Raw genomic sequence first — 19,029 nt, 5'->3', positions numbered from 1 at the left:
GAGACCGTGGGGGAGTGTTTGGGGGGACCGGCTGGATGGGGGGTTGTTTGGAGATGTGTGCTGGAGAGAGATGGGGTGCGCACGTGTGCGGCTCTGGGTGTGTCTCAGGGTGCCTGTGTCTCTGGGTGTATGTGCATGTGTGTCTCCAGACTCTGGGTGTGTGTGCGCGGCTCTGGATGCATGGCTGGGACAGGCTCCCCTCCCTGCTCCCCCACTCCAGCCCCCTTTCCCCAGCCCCAGCTGAGCCCCCGGCCTCCCCCCCCAGCCCTCCCGCGGTGGCTGATTCCAAGGGGCCGTCCAGCTGGCTGAATACAGGCACAGACCCTCGCTCCCTCCCCCTCCCCAGAGCCGTGGGGGCACTTTGGGGCCTGGCGTGGGGGCCACGTTCGCCCACAGAGAGACGTGGCCAGAGACCGTCAGCTTGACACCCCCAGCTTCATTGCAGCCTCTCCCTTGGCCGATGTCCTGCCGCCACCTGGCCCTAGAGGGGCCTGTCAACCCTGCGCAGCGCGTCCAGAGCCAGCTTCCCCTGCAGCCTGTGGGGGAGACACGTGCTCAGACAGCGCCCCCTGCTGGGTCCCTCTCACATGGCCCCGCCCTGCCCTGGGGGCTGAGGCACAGCTGCAAACCCTTGGGGACTCAGTGGGGCCCCGGCCGGTGCCTAGCCCCTGTCGGAGGAGCTGAATGGCACCATGGAGAAGCTCCCTCACGGGAAACTGGGCTGAGAGCCCCCTCCTGCCAGGCAGGCAGGACCCGAGGGGCATTCCCTGCCCCAGAGAGCTCCCAGTCTGAACAGACCCGGGTGGGAGGGAAACTGAGGCACAGAGCGAGGTATGTCACCAGGCGGCCTGGGGCAGAGCTGGGCATAGAACCCAGGTGTCCTGAATCCCACCCTTGGATCAACCTCTCCGCTGAGCCATTTCCACCACATTGGGGCTGTTGGGAATGGAGGCCGGGGTCACATGGTATCAGTTCTGCCCCACAATTCTCACAATGACAAGTGATTTCCCCCCCTCCCCCAAGTGCTCATTGGCGTGGGGCTGGAGCAGACTGGCTGGAGCAGGTGCAGAGTTTCACAGCCCCGGCACCCTGGGAGGGGCAGAGCCGGGCTGGGAGCCCTGGGCCTAGGAGGATGGGCCCCCGCATCCTCGTAATAAAGCCGCTGTCGGGCTCCCCCAGAGGAGGAGGAGCCCCAGCTGCCCCCGCCCCCGGGAAAGGCCCCCGACCTGTGGGCAAAGAGGAAGAAGTCGTGGACGTGCTGGTACTGGAGCAGCTGCTGGCGGTGCTGGATCAGGAGGGCGACACAGAGCAGCACCTCGAAGGAGACTCCATCCCGGTGCGGGGCCGACCTGTCCTCCCCTGCAGGGATGGGGCAGCGAGAGCAGGGTCAGCGGAGCCTAAAGCCAGCACGGAGATGGGCATGCGGGCACTGGCAGAGCCGCGGGGGATGGAGTGGCCCAGGGCTGGGCTAGCAGGAGGCTGCGGGTTGGGACTGGGGGCAGAGCTGTGGATACGGGGGTGGGAGACTAGGGCTGGGCTAGCAGGGGGCTGTGGGTTGGGACTGGGGGCAGAGCTGTGGATACGGGGGTGGGAGACTAGGGCTGGGCTAGCAGGGGGCTGTGGGTTGGGACTGGGGGCAGAGCTGTGGGTATGGGGGGCAGGGCTGGGCTAGCAGGGGGCTGCGGGTTGGGACTGGGGGCAGAGCTGTGGGTATGGGGGGCACAGGGCTGGGCTAGCAGGGGGCTGTGGGTTGGGACTGGGGGCAGAGCTGTGGGTATGGGGGGCACAGGGCTGGGCTAGCAGGTGGTTGTGGGTCGGGACTGGGGGCACAGCTGTGGGTATGGGGGGCACAGGGCTGGGCTAGCAGGGGGCTGTGGGTCGGGACTGGGGGTGGAGCTGTGGGTATGGGGGGCAGGGCTGGGCTAGCAGGGGGCTGCGGGTTGGGACTGGGGGCAGAGCTGTGGGTATGGGGGGCACAGGGCTGGGCTAGCAGGGGGCTGTGGGTCGGGACTGGGGGTGGAGCTGTGGGTATGGGGGGGCACCCAGGGCTGAGCCACGGTGTGTGTGTGGAGGGGGGAGGGGAGGGGTGGCGACGGCCCCTCACCTTCCCTGCAGTGTGGCAGCAGGCGGGCTGCCAGCTCGGTGGGGTCCCCCTCCAGGGCGCCAATCTCCATCACCCGCAGGGCATCCTCGTGCCCCAGCTCCCGCTGGAACCGCAGCAGCAGCCAGCTGGGGAGGGCGCGGGAAGGGTGAGAGGCGCCAATGCCACGCACGGGCCCAGGGGCAGGTCTAGATCCTTCCTTCCCCCCCAGCAGCAGGCTCCCTGCAGCCCCCAAATGCACCATCCCTGGCTCCCTGCCCACCCACCTCCACCCTCTAGCCACTGTCTCTTCCCAACACCAGCTCCCCAGCCCCTCCCAGCAACTCCCCCCCCACCGGGTGGGGGGAGGGGTAGCGGCAGATTTTCCATGTTTGTTTCCCTGCAAAACGTGCCAATTGCAGCTCTGGCAGGGGCTGAGCTCCAGACTGTTCGAGATCTTACGGCCAGGAGGGACCGTTGTGACCATCTGAGAGCTTTCCCCAGGGGTTCCTGCACTGAACCCAGAACTTCTTCCTGAGCGAGAGGGTAGCTTTTGGAGACACTCGAGCTGGATATAAAGACTCCAAGTGCTGGGGAATCCGCCCCACCCCTACCTGCTGGGTTGGGTTAACTCCACCCTGACACCCCCCTGGTAATTTATTTCTGGTCTGGGTTGGTCCAGTGTCTGGATCTGACTCTGCCTTTGGTTAGTGGATTGAACAGGCCGGCAGTCTCGGAGATCTCCTCTCCGCGGAGAGGCTAGTCCGCCCGGATCAAGCCGCCCCATTCACCTGCTCTCGGAGTCGAAAAGCTCCTGGCGCCAAAGGCCTGAAGCCGCTCCAGTCTGAGCGAACCAACCAGCTGCGTTAGCGGAAGCGGACTCACAGGCGTCAAGGCACGATCTGGCCACCAGGGGGTGACAGAGAGCCACATGCCGCCGCAGGTCAAAACCCCATAGAGGCCACTTGTGCTGCCCGTGGGGGTGGTGACCCCCCCTTCCCCTCCCCCAAAGCCCTGAGCTGCTGCTGTTGGAGGAAACAGTCGGAGCCGGGGGAGCCCCGGGTTGTGGGGCTTTTCACCTGAGACAGAAGAGCAGCCTCTCCTTGGAGGTCCTGGCGATGTGATGGTGCAGCTCGGGGTCCACGTGTCGCAGCAGCTCCTCGGTGGTCTCTGCGCTGGACACACAGCCAGGGCTCAGCCCCTGCCCCCTGTGCACGGAGCTGGGGGGAGGGGGGCTTTCCCACCGGCACAATGCAGCTGCCTCTGGGGTGGGGCGCAGCTGCTGTTTAACACACACAGCAGTTTAGAGCAGGGGGAGGATGTTGCACTGCATGGCAGCTCCCGGGGGAGTTTGCCCCAGGCACTGGGATTAGCCCCCCCGGTGGCCAAATAGGGCCAGGAGATTTTCAAAGGTCACAAGCGACGGGGAGTGGAGTTAGACATCCCAGCCAAAAGGGGGCGCCCCCACACACTGCAGTCAGCACTGACTGCAAGGGGAGAGGGCCCCCCGTTGCACTCATGCCCCTTCCCTGCAGCACAGCGCCCCCCTACTGGGGCTCTGGGGTCAGCATTGACTGCAAGGGGAGAGCGCCCCCTACTGCCTAATTATTCTTTGCCTTTACCCAGCCTTCTGCCCAAGGATCTCAATCCAATTTACCAATTACTCCCTCCTTGTACAGATGAGCTTATTTCCCCCAAAGTCAAACCGCAAGCCAGTGGCAGAGCTGGGAATGGAAGCTGACTCCCAGATTCCCTCCCCCCCGCACTCTAACCACTAGACCCCACTCCTCTCCCATAGCCAGGAATGGAACCCAGGAGCCTGATTCCCAGACACCTCCACTCTAACCACTAGACCCCACTCCCCTCCCATAGCCAGGAATGGAACCCAGGAGCCTGATTCCCAGACACCCCCACTCTAACCACTAGACCCCACTCCCCTCCCATAGCCAGGAATGGAACCCAGGAGCCTGACTCCCAGACCCCCCTGCTCTAACCACTAGACCCCATTACCTGCCCTGACACAAGCACTTCTCTCAGCTCTTGAGGTCTCCCACCAGCCATGGACCAGTCAGGGCCCTTCTTGGCAAGAGCCCAGCTGAGGGTGACACAGCGCCTACCCCACCCACCTTGGCTCGCAGCAGCACCTCCCCCTGGGCAGCCCACTGTGCTCAGCCCAGCCCTGGTGGGGGCCTGGCACTGGGGCTGCTGTCCCCCTCCCACCGGGCCCTGCTGCTCACGGATCTTGCAGGCCACGCCCTGGGCGGTCAAGCTGGGGGCCCAGTGCCGCATGCAGTTTACGAAGCACCAGAAGGCGTCAAACTCTGAGTCCAGGGTCTCCAGGAAGTGGCTGGCAAAGCTGGTCATGCCCTGGCAGTAGCCGATGTCTGGGGAGAGCAGGAGGGGGTGTCAGGGGGAGGGAGGGGGAGAATAGGAGTAGGAGGCAACAGGGAGCCAGATGGGGGCAAAAAGGGATCCTGGGGGGGGGGGTCAAGGGATAGTAAAGGGGGGAAGTCACAAGACACTGGGGAGGCAGGTGGAAGTGGGGGGGGTCAGCAGGGAGGTTTGAGGGGCAGGGGGCAGTGAGAAGCTCAGGGGAAGGGACAGTGGAGGGGTGCCGGGAGGGGGGGAAGCAGTGGAGGGGTGCCAGGGAGCAGGGGAGGGGTGCCGGGGAGGCAGGGAGCAGGGAAGGGATACTGGGGGGCAGGGAGCAGTGGAGAGGTGCCGGGAGGGCAGGGAGCAGGGGAGAGGTGCCAGGAGAGCAGGGAGCAGGGGAGAGGTGCCGGGAGGGCAGGGAGCAGGGGAGAGGTGCCGGGAGGGCGGGGAGCAGGGGAGAGGTGCCGGGAGGGCAGGAAGCAGTGGAGAGGTGCCGGGAGGGCAGGGAGCAGGGGAGAGGTGCCGGGAGAGCAGGGAGCAGGGGAGAGGTGCCGGGAGGGCAGGGAGCAGGGGAGAGGTGCCGGGAGGGCAGGGAGCAGGGGAGAGGTGCCAGGGGGTAGGGAGCAGGGGAGAGGTGCCAGGGGGTAGGGAGCAGGGGAGAGGTGCCGGGAGGGAAGGAAGCTGGGGAGGGGTACCAGGGGGCAGGGTACCCACCCTGGTGAAAGGCGGCAAATGTGATCAGAATCTCCCTCAGGTACAGCAGCTTCACCAGCCCCTGGCGCCTGCAGAGAGCCACAGGAGGGGTGTGAGCCCAGCAGGCACATGGCACCATTGGGAGTGTGATTCCCACAGGTGTGTAGCACCACTGGGGGGGTTGAGCCCAGTGGGAGCATGGCATCATTGGGGGGTGAGCCCGGTGGGCGCATGGCCCCATTGAGGGGGGTGATCCCAGAAGGCGTATGGCACCATTGGGGGGTGAGCCCAGCGGGCACATGGCATAGGCTGTCCTCGTGGGGGGGTGCCTACATGGCATGGGGTGGCTGTTCCTGGGGGCATGTGGCACCGGGGCAGGGGTGGCTGTGCTGGTTAGCATGTAGGACTGGGGTAGCCTCTGTTGAGAGGGGCCTATGTGGCACTGTGGGGGAACTGTTTGGTGGGTGAGTGGCACTGGGGGCTTTGCCTGGTGAGCGTGTGGCACTGGGGGGCTCATGGAGGGGGCTCCGTGGCAGTGGGCAGCTGTGCCATGTGGGTGTGTGGCACTGGGGGGGAGCCTGCATGGCATTGAGGGGCTTTGCCCAGCAGGTGCGTGGCAGTGGGGGTGGGGCCCATGGAGGTTTACTGCATGGAGGAGGGTGGCTGTGCTTGGAGGGGGGGTGGCACTGAGGGGACTGTGCCCAGCGGGTGTGTGGCACTGGTGGGCTGTGCCCGGCAGAGGTGTGGGACTGGGGCTGAGCCTCGTGGAGGGGCTGCGTGGCAGCGGGCGGCTGTACCTGGCAGAGCGTGGCACTAGGGGTGTCACACTGTGGGGGCTGTGTGTCAGCAGGTGGCAGTGCCCGGCATGGAGTGGCACTGGGGGAGTGCATGGTAGCAGGCAGCAGTACCTAGCAGGGGTGTGGCACTGGGGGGGTGCATGGCAGTGGGCAGCAGTGCCCAGCACTGCATGGCACTGGGAGCATGGCATTGGCATGGCAGCAGGTGGCAGTGCCCGGCATGGAGTGGCACTGGGGGAGTGCATGGTAGCAGGCAGCAGTACCTAGCAGGGGTGTGGCACTGTGGGGGTGCATGGCAGTGGGCAGCGGTGCCCAGCACAGCATGGCACTGGGAGCATGGCACTGGTATGGCAATGGGTGGCAGTGCCCGGCATGGAATGGCACTGGGGGAGTGCATGGTAGCAGGTGACAGTACCTAGCGGGGGTGGGGCACTGGGGGATGCATGGCAGTGGGCAGCGGTGCCCAGCACAGCATGGCACTGGGAGCATGGCACTGGCATGGCAGCAGGTGGCAGTGCCCGGCAGGGCGCACTCACTGGAAGAAGCTGCGGTGCCGGTCGGTGCGGGGCACGTCGGCATCAATGTCCCTCAGAGATGCCCAGAACTGGGGCTGGTTGATGCTCTGGAGCCACAGGCCGTGCTGGGAGGGAGGGGATGCATTAGTATTCGGCCAGCAGTGGTGCCCAGCAGGGTACTCTGGTGCTCAGGGCATGGGGAGGGGGCTGGGGACCGGGACTCCTGGGTTCTACTCCCAGCTCCAGGAGCACCCACCCTGCCCATTGAGCATGGAGCCCAGTGGCCTATGCAGCGCTGGCATTCCCTGCGTGGACGGCCTGTGCCAGTGGGGCGGATGCCCGCCCCTGAGGGGCTGCACCTTGGTACCAGCTCCTTCCACACTGCCTTCCCCTTGGCCATTGCTGCTGGCTGCTCTGTGCCACCCGGGGCCCCTGCCTGCCGTGCCCCAGCGAGCCAGCCACCCTGTCCAGCCATGGCTGGCACAGACGTCTCACCTCCGCGGGCACCTTGGCCGCTTCCATCTCCTGCTGCTCGTATTTCATGATGGCCAGGGACAGCTCCACTGTGGGAAGGAGAATGGGGTCGGTTTTAGCCACCAGGACCAGGCTCAGGCTCTTTAAGGGGGAGGAGCTCTGTTGCTCCGCCCCCTGGGAGGAGCTGTTTGGTGGGAGGAGCTGTGGGGCTATAAATTGAATGTGTTGCGTGTCCATGTCAATCAGTGGCTGGGCTGGTGGTTAGGAAGAAGTGACCTGCCCCTGCCCCGAGTTGTAGGAAAGAGAACTTTGCTGAGTGAACTTGGTCTCTAAAATGTGGGGGAAGCAGATGAGCCTCATCCCCCCCCAAACTCTCCCCCCATTGTACCCCCATCCCCCCATTCAGATCTGCCTTCGGCTCGGTCCCCTGATGTCCTGCGTGCTGGGAGCTGGAGGGTCGGTTTCGGGGGCACTTACGGTCTGACTGGACCTTCATGCGCTTGGCGCTGGGGAACTGCTGCTTCCAGGCATTCTTCATGCTCCTGTAGCGAGCGACCAGCTGCTGGTCCAGCCGGCGCCGCTCCTCAGTGGTGGAGTCCGCGGGGTACACACCGAAGAGAAACTTCCATGTGACTTTCCGCTCGCTGGCATCCATGCCTGGGCCCCCAGCCCCCCCACAGAGCATGAGATGGGGCTGGAGTGGACCAGCTACACACTCATAGAACACTGACTTTGTGGGGGCAGGGAACCAGGACTCCTGGGTTCCCTCCCTGGGTCTGAGAGGGGAGTGGTGTCTAGTGGCTAGTGCAATGGAGGCTGGGAGCCAGGACTCCTGGGTTCCCTCCCTGGCTCTGGGAGAGGAGTGGTGTCTAGTGGCAAAGAGCAAGTGGAGCCGAGGAGCCTGGATTTCTGGGTTCTATCCCTAACTCGGGGAGGGGAGTTGTGTCTAGTGATGAGAATGGGGGGAGTGGTTGGTAGCCTGTCCTGGGGGCTGATGGGAAATGTAGTCACCTCCCTAGTGCGGCAGCTGGAGTTGAGCATCAGGAACATAGTTTGGGTTTTCTTTATTTCTATTTATCCCTGAGATCTCTGACCAACATGTATCCGTTAATCCAGCTCTGCTGCCTGTCTGGCATGTAGCTGCTAACCCACTACGGCATAGCAGTGCCCTCTCTTCACAGCAGCAGACCCTAAAGCGTTTGACCAAGGAAGTCAGTTTCACTATTGCCACTGTACAGTTGGGGAAACTGAGGCACAGAGAGGCGCAGTGACTTGCCCAAGGTCACCCAGCAAGCTAGTGGCAGAGCTGGGCACAGAACCCAGGTGTCCTCTGCCGGATCTGATGGCCAAAGCTTGTCTCTAGGGAGCAGCTTCCACCAAGTGTGGATCGCTTCCCTGCCAACGGCGCCAGCTCCTGGCCCCGCCCTGCAGTGGGACTCAGGACTCTCGGCATCAGCGCCAGGGGCTGGGGCGAGAGGTGTCAAATCCAAGGGCTCCTCCCACCACCCCAGCCCCGCACGCACCTGTCTCATAGACCACCTTGCGCAGCCCAGCCAGGTCCAGCCTGCCTGCCCCATCGAAGAGGCTCTGGAGGGAGCTGGTTGCTGGGAGCTGGGATTCTGGCCCGTGGATGCAGGTGCCATCCCCATCCACGTGTCTCCTGGGCGGCTGCTCCTGGATCTTGCTCCAGTCCCCTGTTCCTGCTGCACCCCTCTGCCACGTGGCCACGATGCGCCTGCTGTGAGGGGGCCAAGGACCATTAGTGCTTCCTAGTCAGGAATCCCCTCTGCCCCAGTGGCCCCTACAGCTTCATGGTGTCAGCACTGAGTGGGAGGAGAGAGCGCCCCCTACTGAGCCCCCACCCCACTCTGTGCAGCACAGCGCCCCCTAGTGCCACCCGGAGGTCAGCACTGACTGAGGGGAGAGTGCCCCCTAGTGATCCCCTACCCTACTCCCTGCAGCACAGAGCCCCCTAGTACTGCATGGGCTCAGCACTGACTGAAGGGAGAGCGCCCCCTACTGAGCCCTCACCCACTCTGTGCAGCACGGCGCCCCCTAGTGCTGCACTGGGGCACTGGGATCAACACAGGTTGCCTTTGTGTTTAAGAAGGAACGTCTCTCTCCACCTAACACACGCGCTAACCATCTCTCTCTCCCCCCACACCCTGGCTCTAGCCCCAGGCCAGGTGCTTTTCTCTGTGGAGTCCCCTGACCTGGTGGGGGCACCGTCACGGTCTCTGGGCCATGGGTGGAGGGCCCGCAGGAGCTGGCAGCCGGGTACTCTGTGGAGGGCGCGCTCCGCCAGATGCAGCAGGACGCCGATGGAAGCCCTGGGGGGGTCACATACAAACCGGGGTCAGGGCCCAGGGACGGCTCAGGGTTTCTGTTTCCCAGGAACCCATCACTCACCTCAGAGCCCTGAGCCAGTACAGCAGGAGCCGGAGCACCACCCCACCCTTCATCTCTGGGAGCCCTACACCCTGCTTGGGGCCATAGGTGTGGAGGATCCTGGAGCAGCGGGGGCCATGGGTGGCAGGGAGGCAGTCACAGCCTTCCCCCAGGCCATTCTCCCCCACTGCTCACACCCAGGGGATGTCACAATGGGGCCCTTGTGCTGCCTGTTCCTAGGGAAACCAGGGGTTCCACCATGTCAATGGGCCCATCTGGCCTGGCCTCTGGCCTCCTGCTGTTGCCATGGTACTGTGGGGAGGTGCTCTGATCTCCATAGGAGAGGCCATTTATTGCAGTGTCAGAGGAGACCAAGGGTCCATCCAGCCTCCTCCTGAATTCAAATTCACCCCTCATCTGTTTGGAGCTGCGGATTCTGCAGCTTGGCTCCCAGTCGGGCGGGTGCTGGCAGGAGCTGGGGGCTGGCACCTTCACCCACCTCTATGGGGTGTCTGGGGAGGATGGTGTTAGGGGTCGGGGGTGGCTCTGTTCTCCCTTCTCCCTCTGCTTCTAATAGACCAGCTGAATGCCTGGGCGCATGTCACCCTCTTGTGGCCAAGCCCAGCTACTACACCAGCCTGCTCCTCGCCCAATCTGTAGCGTCGCTGGTTCGATCCCTGGGGCGGATGGATGAGCTTCTGGGGCTGCTGACCCTTACCTGGGGTTTGGTTCCCTGGGAGTATCTGCTCCCAGCTGGGCCGGCTGCCTCTGTGCCAAGGAGTCGTCCCCCACAGCAGAGGAGGCCGGGCCAAGGAGCAGCTGGGGATCACTTTGCTCATTAGTGCTGTGTTCGTTAAGGCTTCAGCCCTGTTACAGGAGACCCCCCATCCCACATGCAAGGGATAGTCGATGTGACCCCCCCCCACACACACACTGCCCGGGAGCAGAGTGAAACGAAACCACAAATCATCCCTGTGGAGCTGTGTGTGTGTGAGAGAGATCGAGGTGTGTGTATGTGAGAGCTGGGGGTGTGACATTGTGGGGGGTGAGAGCTGTGGGGGGTGGGTGTAACATTGTGGGGTGGTGAGAGCTGTGGGGTGTGGGTGTGACACTGTGGGGGTATGCGGGTGTGACATATTACAGGGGGTAGGTGTGGCATGGTGAGGGCTTTGGGGTGTGGGTCTGACACAACTGTGGGGTGTGGGTGGGAAACTGTGGGGGGTGAGAGTTGTGGGGCATGGGTATGACACACTGTGGGGGTATGCGGGTGTGACACACTATGGGGCGTGGGTGTGACACTGTGTGGAGAGGTGTGTGGTGTGGTGAGGGCTGTGGGGCATGGGTGTGACACAGTGTGGAGGGGTTGTGGGGAGGTGAGAGCTGTAGGGTGTGAGTGTCACACACTGTGGGGATGTGGGGGTTTGACACACTGTGCAGCATGGGTGTGACACTGTGTGTGGGTGTGACACACTGCGGGTGTGATGTGCTGTTTGGAGATGTGGGGTGCGCAGGCGCATGCAAGCACCACCGCCCTCTGCTGGATGGAATCAGAGCCGCTCCCCATGTGTCACAAGCCCTGCACTGCTGGCCCAGAGGGCGGCTCACCGGCCATGCAGGGGTGGGGATGGCAGGGCACGGGATGGGATTTCATCTCACAATGTTCCCTGGGCCACCTGCTCTGACCCGGGCCGGGAGCTGGGGCCATTGCCCAAGGCAGAGGCCTGGGGATCAGGGCGCCAGTTCCTCCTGCTGCAGGGGCAGCTTGGCACCAGCGGCCCCTCGCCCAGGCTCGGGCTGGAGGCAGCAGCCGGGGCTGGCGGCTGAGCCGAGGAGCCTGGTCCCTGAGCCGAGAGGCCGAGTGTAAATTACCAGCCCCTGCGCTGAATGATTTGTGCTGTGATTAAGCTGCCTCCCTCGCGGCGCCGCCAGCTCAGCCAGGCTCCCAGTGACCTATGGAAGGGATGGGGGGGGCAGCCGGGGGAGGGAGATTAATGTTTCATCAAGGGCAAAGCCCCCCACCCCCCGACTCACTGGGCCGCAGAGCAGGGCTTGCATACAGATGCGGTGTCCGGCTCCAGCTCCTCACGGTAGGAGTCTGGGGCGCTCTGCGGCTAAGCGCTGGGGGGGGGCCGTGTCCTGCTGTGCCATCTGGGCCTGGAGGGGGCACTAGCTGCTAATTCAGTTTGGGATTCTGGCCCCCTCCTTTACTAATCCACCCTCCGGCCTGGAGCAATGCCTCCCCCACACTGAGCCTTACCTGTGATCCCCTCCCCAGATGAAGTCAGATCCTCAGTGTGCTCTGTGAGGGCAGAGACGGGCACCGTGTGGGTCACAGCCGGTCCGATACCAAGGTGATGGGTGCTGTGTAAGAATCAGAAGCAAAAGGCAGCCTTGCCTAGTAGGTAGGAGCAGTGAGCTGGAACTCTGCCACTGACCTGCTGGGTAACCCTGGGCAAGTCCTTTCACCCCTCTGTGCCTCAGTTTCCTCTCCCGCCCTCTCCTCTCCTCTCTGTCTATTCAGACTGAGAGGTCTTTGGGGCATGAACTGTGGGGTTGTGCAGCCATGGGGCCCTGATCTCAGGTGAGGGCTACAAGAGTGAAGTTGGTTTATGGAGTGGGGAGACCAGGCCACAATTTGCTGGTTGAATCAGCAAAGGAACAAAACTGTTCCCCTGAATAACATCCTGCAGCAGGGAGTTCCACAGGTGAGCCTCTGAGGGCTGCTCCTGCTGCCACGAGGTCACACCTAGCAAGTGGGTGGCTGCAGCACAGGACCCATCCAGCTGCGTCTTGCTGCTCCCCGTGGTATCCCTGTCCCCTATTTCTTCCCTCCAGGGTCCTTCTGCCTCCTCCCCAGAGCAGGTGGGATTTGTGTTCTTCACACAATGCACAGTCAACCTGTGGAACTCCTCGCCAGAGGATGTTGTGAAGGCCAAGACTATAACAGGGTTCAAAAAAGAACTAGATAAATTCATGGAGGACAGGTCCATCAATGGCTATTAGCCAAGATGGGCAGGGATGGTGTCCCTAGTCTCTGTTAGCCAGAAGCTGGGGATGGACGCCAGGGAATGGAGCACCTGATGGTCACCTGTTCTGATCATTCCCTCTGGGGCACCTGGCACTGGCCACTGTTGGAAGACGGGATCCTGGGCTAGATGGACCTTTGGTCTGACCCAGTAGGGCCGTTCTTATCCCCATTGCTGAGGGTGAATTCCAAATTGCTGCCTCCTGGAAGCAGCTCAAAGGCAGGGCTGAGTTGCCTGCACAAAAACTGGTGGGGGGGCAGGATCGTCTAGTGGTTAGAGTGGGGTTGGCGGAAGTTGGCGATCCAGGACTCCTGGCTTCTCTCCCCAGCTCTGCCCCCTGCCAGGCTGGCTGTTACCCGGTGCTGACGCCAGTCTCACTCTTTGCTACCAGTGCAGGACGGAGCTTGCAGGCCCCGGGGGGGCGAGTGCAGGGAAAGGGAGGGGACAGGGCGGTGGGGGTCCAGGGCTGGCAGGAGGTATTAGGCTTCCAAGCTAGGTGTCATGGGGGGGTATCCTGGAGCTGGGGAGCTGGCTGGATCCCCCATGGCCCCTGCCCGTCCCCTTTGCCCCCATCCTGTGTCCCCCACAGTCGGGTGGGGCCATAGCACCTGCCAGCACAGTGGGCGGAGGGGAGATGGGGTCGTCACAGTGCCCCCTGGTGGCAGAACAGGATCACTGCAGGGACTCCTCTCCCTTCAAGTCTTTCCGGCTGGGCTTTGGGCTCCCTGGCTCCCTGAGCAGGGGGAGGGAGGGGGGGGGGCTGGGCAGGAGCGGTGGACGATGGCAGAGGGGAGGGGCTGGATTTATTGCTCCTGACAGGGAGGCAGCCATCAATGGCAATGGCAAGAGAGCGACAGGATGGCGTGAGCTCCCTGCTCTGCCGCTGCTCCTCAATCCCACCGCACGGCCCCCAGCTGGCCCACCCCTGCCTCCCCCTCCACAGAGTTCTGCGAATGTCCAAAGTGCCCCAGCTAAACCTGGCCATTCCCTACACCCTCCCCGTAGAAACGGCTGCTGCATGCAGCGGGGACAGGGAAGGTCACAGGCCTTGAGGTTGTGGGAGGTGGGATTTCCAGCTCTTCTTGGACCCAGGGGGTCATAAGAACGGCCATACTGGGTCAGACCATAGGTCCATCTAGTCCAGTATCCCATCTTCCGACAGTGGCCAATGCCAGGTGCTCAGAGGGAATGAACAGAACAGGGAATCATCCATCCCCAGCTTCTGACAGACAGAGGCTAGGGACACCGTTCCTGCCCATCCTGGTTAATAGCCATTGATGGATCTATCCTCCATTAACGTATCTAGTTCTTTTTTAACCCTGTTATAATCTTGGCCTTCACAACATCCTCTGGCAAGGAGTTCCACAGGTTGACCTGCTTTGCAGGGGGTTAGAGGACTGGGCTATGTTGAGTCAGAACAACCCAGGGACTAGGGTTGTCAAATTTGATTGGACGTATTCCTGGAGGTTTCATCGCATGAGATAATCTTTAATTAATGATTCATCTTTATTTCCTGGCGACTCCAGGACAATCCTGGAGGCTGGCAACCATATGAGGGACTGACGTTAATTTCTCAGGCGATGTGGCATTATTATCCCAGCAGCGTGGAGAAGAACCAAAACCCAGACTGTGGCACCGCTGTGCTGGAATCTGCAGACAGTGAGAGACAGTTCCTACCCCTGAGAGCTACAGCGTGAACAGACAACACAGAGGGGGATGGAGAAACTGAGGCACGGAGCAAGACATGGACAAGGGCAGCAGCAGAGCCAGGAATTGAACCCAGGTGTCCTAGCCCAGCACCCTCCCCATTGAGCCACACTCATGAATAGCAACTGCTACACAGATTCTCTTGTAGATCCCAGCCCCCACTGCTCCCATGGAATTCAGTCCCAGCCTCTTGTATGGGAGGGGGGGCTGCGTTGCTACTCAGCAGAGCCCTGGGCCTTGGAGCTGCACCTGGCAAGTGGGAGACCCTTAATCCTGATCCCCTGCTAGCCCAGCCATGGGTTCCCCCCAGCTCTGATGGTGCCCCTCAATCCTGACCCACAGCCCCTGCTATCCCAGCCCTGGGCTCCCCCAGCTCTGACAGTACCCCTCAATCCTGACCCACAGCCCCTGCTATCCCAGCCCTGGGCTCCCCCAGCTCTGACAGTGCCCCTTAATCCCGACCCACAGCCCCCAGCTAGTCCAGAATAATCCATAACCCCCTTTTAATCTCTGCCTGGTGCAGATCATTCATTCCCTGCTGCATTTTGCTCCGCCCCCTGCCTCCCCCACTCCACCGACATACTAATATTCAACCTGCTGGCAGCGCCCCCTGGCGGGAAGCTGGGGAGGCACAGACCCACGGCACAGGGACAAGGATGCAGCATTCCCACCTGCCCAGGCATCAGAAGAGGGGCAGGGAACCCAACAGGGGGAGGGGCACCCCCACAAAAAACATTCTCACAAGGCAGGGAAGAGGCTCCCCTCCCCCTGCCCCCAATTAACGATGTACAAGCTGGTCTTGTAATTAAGAGCAGCACTAATCTTGTTAATTAATATGAAGCAGGTGCAGTGATCCGGGTTTGGGGGTGGGGGGAGAGGCTCTGGATTTATGACTGTTAGAGGTCTTCCCCCCCCACCCCCCGCACATGCTGCCAAGAGGAAGAACCTCGTTATGGGAAGCAATTAAAGCCACTTTCAAGATGCCAGCAACTTCCTCTGTGCGTGTGTGTGCAAGTGTGGGCTTGGCCCTGGGCCTGCCTTCAGCTGGCCGCCCAGCCACCTCTAAGGGCGTCCCAGGGGCTATGCCAGATCTGTGCGAGTCACTGCTTGGATGGGAAAGAGCAAAAGCCACGTGCTCTGGGGAGTGGGGCAGGGGCTCAGCAGGGGGCGCTGTGCTGCGGGGAGCAGGGCAGGAGGTCAGCAGGGGGCGCTGTGCTGCAGGGAGCAGGGAGGAGGCTCAGCAGGGGGCGCTGTGCTGCAGGGAGCAGGGTGGGGGCTCAGCAGGGGGCGCTGTGCTGCAGGGAGCAGGGAGGGGGCTCAGCAGGGGGCGCTGTGCTGCGGGAAGCAGGGCGGGAGGTCAGCAGGGGGCGCTGTGCTGCAGGGAGTGGGGCAGGTGCTCAGCAGGGGGCGCTGTGCTGCAGGGAGCAGGGTGGGGGCTCAGCAGGGGGCGCTGTGCTGCAGGGAGCAGGGTGGGGGCTCAGCAGGGGGCGCTGTGCTGCAGGGAGCAGGGTGGGGGCTCAGCAGGGGGCGCTGTGCTGCGGGGAGCAGGATGGGGGTTCAGCAGGGGGCGCTGTGCTGCAGGGAGTAGGGCGGGAGGTCAGCAGGGGGCGCTGTGCTGCGGGAAGCAGAGAGGGGGATCAGCAGGGGGCGCTGTGCTGCAGGGAGTAGGGCGGGAGGTCAGCAGGGGGGCTGTGCTGCGGGAAGCAGGGTGGGGGGCTCATTGGGGATGCTCTCCATTCCAGAGCCTCAGAAAGCCTGGGCACAGCTCTGGCAGGTGTTGCAGGGTTGCTCTGTGGAAGCTCTCCTTGGGGGGTGTCGGGGGCTCAGTACACAGTGCTACGGGCTCATGCCCATCCCGGATGTCCCGGGATTTTGTACCTCCAAGGTAGCGCCCCCACCCCACATTGCTGGGCCCGATCCCCTCAGGGTACAGCTGGGGGGATGAACCCACAATGAGTTGTGTCCCGTGGGAATGGCCAGGAGCGGACAGAGAGAGGACCTTGGGATTGTTTAGTCTGCAGAAGAGAAGAGTGAGGGGGGATTTGATAGCTGCTTTCAACTACCTGAAAGGGGGTTCCAAAGAGGATGGATCTAGACTGTTCTCAGTGGTAGAAGATGACAGAACAAGGAGTAATGGTCTCAAGTTGCAGTGGGGGAGGTTTAGGTTGGATATTAGGAAAAACGTTTTCACTAGGAGGGTGGTGAAGCACTGGAATGGGTTACCTAGGGAGGTGGTGGAATCTCCTTCCTTAGAGGTTTTTAAGGCTCGGCTTGACAAAGCCCTGGCTGGGGTGATTTAGTTGGAGGTTGGTCCTGCTTTGAGCAGGGGGTTGGACTAGATACCTCCTGAGGTCCCTTCCAACCCTGAGATCCTATGATTCTGTGATCCACAGCCCCTGGGGAAGGGGGGGCTTCAATTTCCCTTGGGCTCCCCCCTGCTCTTCTGATACATGGAGCCCCCTGCACAAAAGCAGCCCCTCCCTCCAACACACCTGAGGACCCCTCCATACACACAGCTCCTCATGCACACACACATACACAGCCCCCTGTATCCAACCCCACAGTCTACTGCCCCCGCCATGCCCCCTTCCCCCACCCCTTACACAGACACCCAGCATCAGACCACCAGGAAGGGCCTATCCCTCCAGCAGCTGCTGCAGCTCCTAATCCCACCCAGCTGGGGGCGCTGGGCTGCTCCCTGCAGACCCCCTACCCCAGCAGGTAACCTGAGCTGGGGGGGTCACGTTACTCCTGGGCCACAGCTGGGGCAGCTCTTTGTAAAGCCACAGCTCACCTGCCCTATGGGGGGGGGAAATAGGCCTGGGGGGTGGTCTGCTGGGAAGGGCATGGGGCTGGCACCTGTCACTAGCTCAGTGGGACCCCCCTTGAGTCCCAAATCCCTCTGCCCGGCTGGGACAGGAATGTCCTGCTGCTCCAGCCCCCTGGCCGGGCATTCACACGGTGCTGGGTTACAGCAGTCGCAGCTCCCAGCCTGGGGAATGGGGTCTAGTGGTTAGAGCAGGGGAGCTGGGTGCCGGGCAAGAGAGAGTCTGTGCCTGGCTCTTCCACAGTCTCCCTTGGCTGTGACCTTGGTCGAGTCTCCTGCCCCCTCTGTGCCTCAGTTTCCCCTATCCTGGCTGAGTGCTTTAATCCCTTAATATTTGTAAAGTGCTTTGGGATCCTCAGGCAGGGGGTGCTGTGGTGCGAAGGCACATTAGACATGGTGCAGGGGGATGGGAGTAGGGCCACACTGTCTCTCTCAGCTGATTCAAAGAGCCCAGTGAGGTGGGGAGGGGGCTGCTGCAGGTGGCAGAGGCTATGAGGGAGGAGGCTCTTGTGCCCGCAAGGTAGGGAGCAGCAGGGGGAGGATGTGGCCAGACAGACGAGATCTGGGAAGGGTGACTGGGGGCTCACACCATGATCTACCTCAGTGCAAAGTGGGTGTCAATTGACACGTGTTGCCAGGCAACAGGGAATCGGGGCCTGGGATTGCCATGGAGACCTACCTGCCGGGAAAGCAGGGACCACTCATGTCTGTTACCATGGTGATGGGGGGGATGCTGAGAACTGATGGGTGTTACCTCCATGTGGAACATGTAGGTGTCTCTGCCACCCTAAGGTGTAACCCCCTGCCAAGGGCCTGCAGATACCCTCAGCCCCTGGCCGCTGCCCCAGGGAAATCCCCCAGGCAGAGTGGGGCCTTGGGACGGGCGGAAGGTCCTGTCCCCTTCCCCAGGTGGGTGGGAGGGTCAGAGCCTGGCACCTGACTCTTGTCTAGCCTCTTCCAGGGGGTGCTTCCTGGGCCAGGTCGGCTGAGGATCAGCCCCCATTTAGGGTGTGTGTGGAGGATTATGAGGCAGAAAAAGGAAGTGGGTGGGATTGGCACAAGGAATCAGCAGGAGCCACTGAGAATTCCCCTCCCTTCAGAATCAAGGGGAGTCCCCTGCTCCCACCCACCTGAATACAAGGAGATGAGCACTGACCTGGCCCCTAGTGACCCGCCCAAAGTCACACAGCAAGGGGGGAAGCTCGGACTAGAACCCAGAAGTCATGCCACGAAGCGCCACTGCTCTACAGCCTAGACCCCATTCCCATCCCCGACCTGAGAGCAGAACTTGGGTGTCCTGACCTCAAGTTCCCACCCCAACCCCTGCTCTAACCAGTAGATCCCGCTGCCACCCCTAACCTCTCTCTAAACCCCCATGATGCCAGGTCCTCCAAGACCTCGCTATAGATATGGAAACAATCTCTCCTTAGAGCCCCAGAGCAGGCAAAACCCCTCAGCTCTGCTCCCTCCCTGAGAGGGCCCAGTTCCCACCCAGCACCCAGGCCAAGCTGAGCCATCCCTCGCTGATGGGTTCGGCGCTGGGCCCTGCTGCTTTACTGGCTTGTATCAGGGCCCTGCCCTGGCGCTCTCCTCCTTTGAGGGTGCATCAGAGCCACCCGCTCCCCGATGGGCCCCCTATGCTGAGCTGGACTCCGGCTGGCTGGGGGACAGTGCTGGTGACAGGAGCCAGGGGTCGAGTGTCCTGCATCTCTCCTGTCATTTTGCCCCACCAGCTCCCCCCATCCCAGCCCCTCATCCCATCACCCCTCCCCCAACTCAGCCCCCATCCCATCAGCCCTCCCCAATTCATCACCCCATCCCCTCATGCCTCCCCCTCCTCCAATTCCATCACCCTCCCCCATTCCAGCCCCTCATCCCATCACCCCTCCCAAAATACCATCACCCCTCTCCCAACTCAGCCCCCATCCCATCAGCCCTTCCCAATTCATCACACCATCCCATCACCCCTCCCCCTTCTCCAATTCCATCCCCTCCCCCAGCTCAGCCCCCCCATCCCATCACCCCTCCCCCTCCTCCAGTTCCATCCCCCTCCCCATCTCATCCCCCCATCCCATCACCCCTCCCCCTCCTCCAGTTCCATCCCCCTCCCCATCTCATCCCCCCATCCCATCACCCCTCCCCCTTCTCC

The 19,029-nt window shown here is 62.4% G+C and overlaps 1 protein-coding gene across 3 annotated transcripts; it reads right to left on the bottom strand.

Moving 5' to 3' along the window:
- Window positions 1-417: 417 nt before the first annotated feature.
- LOC123353909 (TBC1 domain family member 15-like) lies at window positions 418-9,516 on the bottom strand. Of its 3 annotated transcripts, XM_044995387.1 has the most exons (12): window positions 9,342-9,516; window positions 9,146-9,262; window positions 8,456-8,670; window positions 7,410-7,589; window positions 6,954-7,021; window positions 6,480-6,583; window positions 5,168-5,235; window positions 4,318-4,464; window positions 3,160-3,250; window positions 2,105-2,229; window positions 1,227-1,359; window positions 418-536 (listed from the first exon to the last, which is right to left on the bottom strand). In XM_044995387.1, the coding sequence occupies exons 1-12, from the start codon at window positions 9,392-9,394 to the stop codon at window positions 482-484; spliced, it is 1,356 nt and encodes a 451-aa protein (XP_044851322.1). In that variant the 5' UTR covers window positions 9,395-9,516; the 3' UTR covers window positions 418-481. The 3 variants fall into 3 exon arrangements, 2 of the variants coding, with proteins under 2 accessions (XP_044851322.1, XP_044851323.1); XM_044995388.1 differs by lacking the exon at window positions 9,146-9,262; XR_006574589.1 differs by lacking the exon at window positions 418-536 and having other exon boundaries at window positions 1,231-1,359; window positions 3,160-3,255.
- Between the last annotated feature and the right edge of the window lie 9,513 nt (window positions 9,517-19,029).

Source organism: Mauremys mutica, chromosome 20, assembly GCF_020497125.1.
Source record: "Mauremys mutica isolate MM-2020 ecotype Southern chromosome 20, ASM2049712v1, whole genome shotgun sequence".
NCBI classification, from domain to species: Eukaryota; Metazoa; Chordata; order Testudines; family Geoemydidae; genus Mauremys; species Mauremys mutica.
The sequence above is the reverse complement of the archived record's forward strand: the minus strand, read 5'-3'. Positions and strand labels throughout refer to the sequence as shown.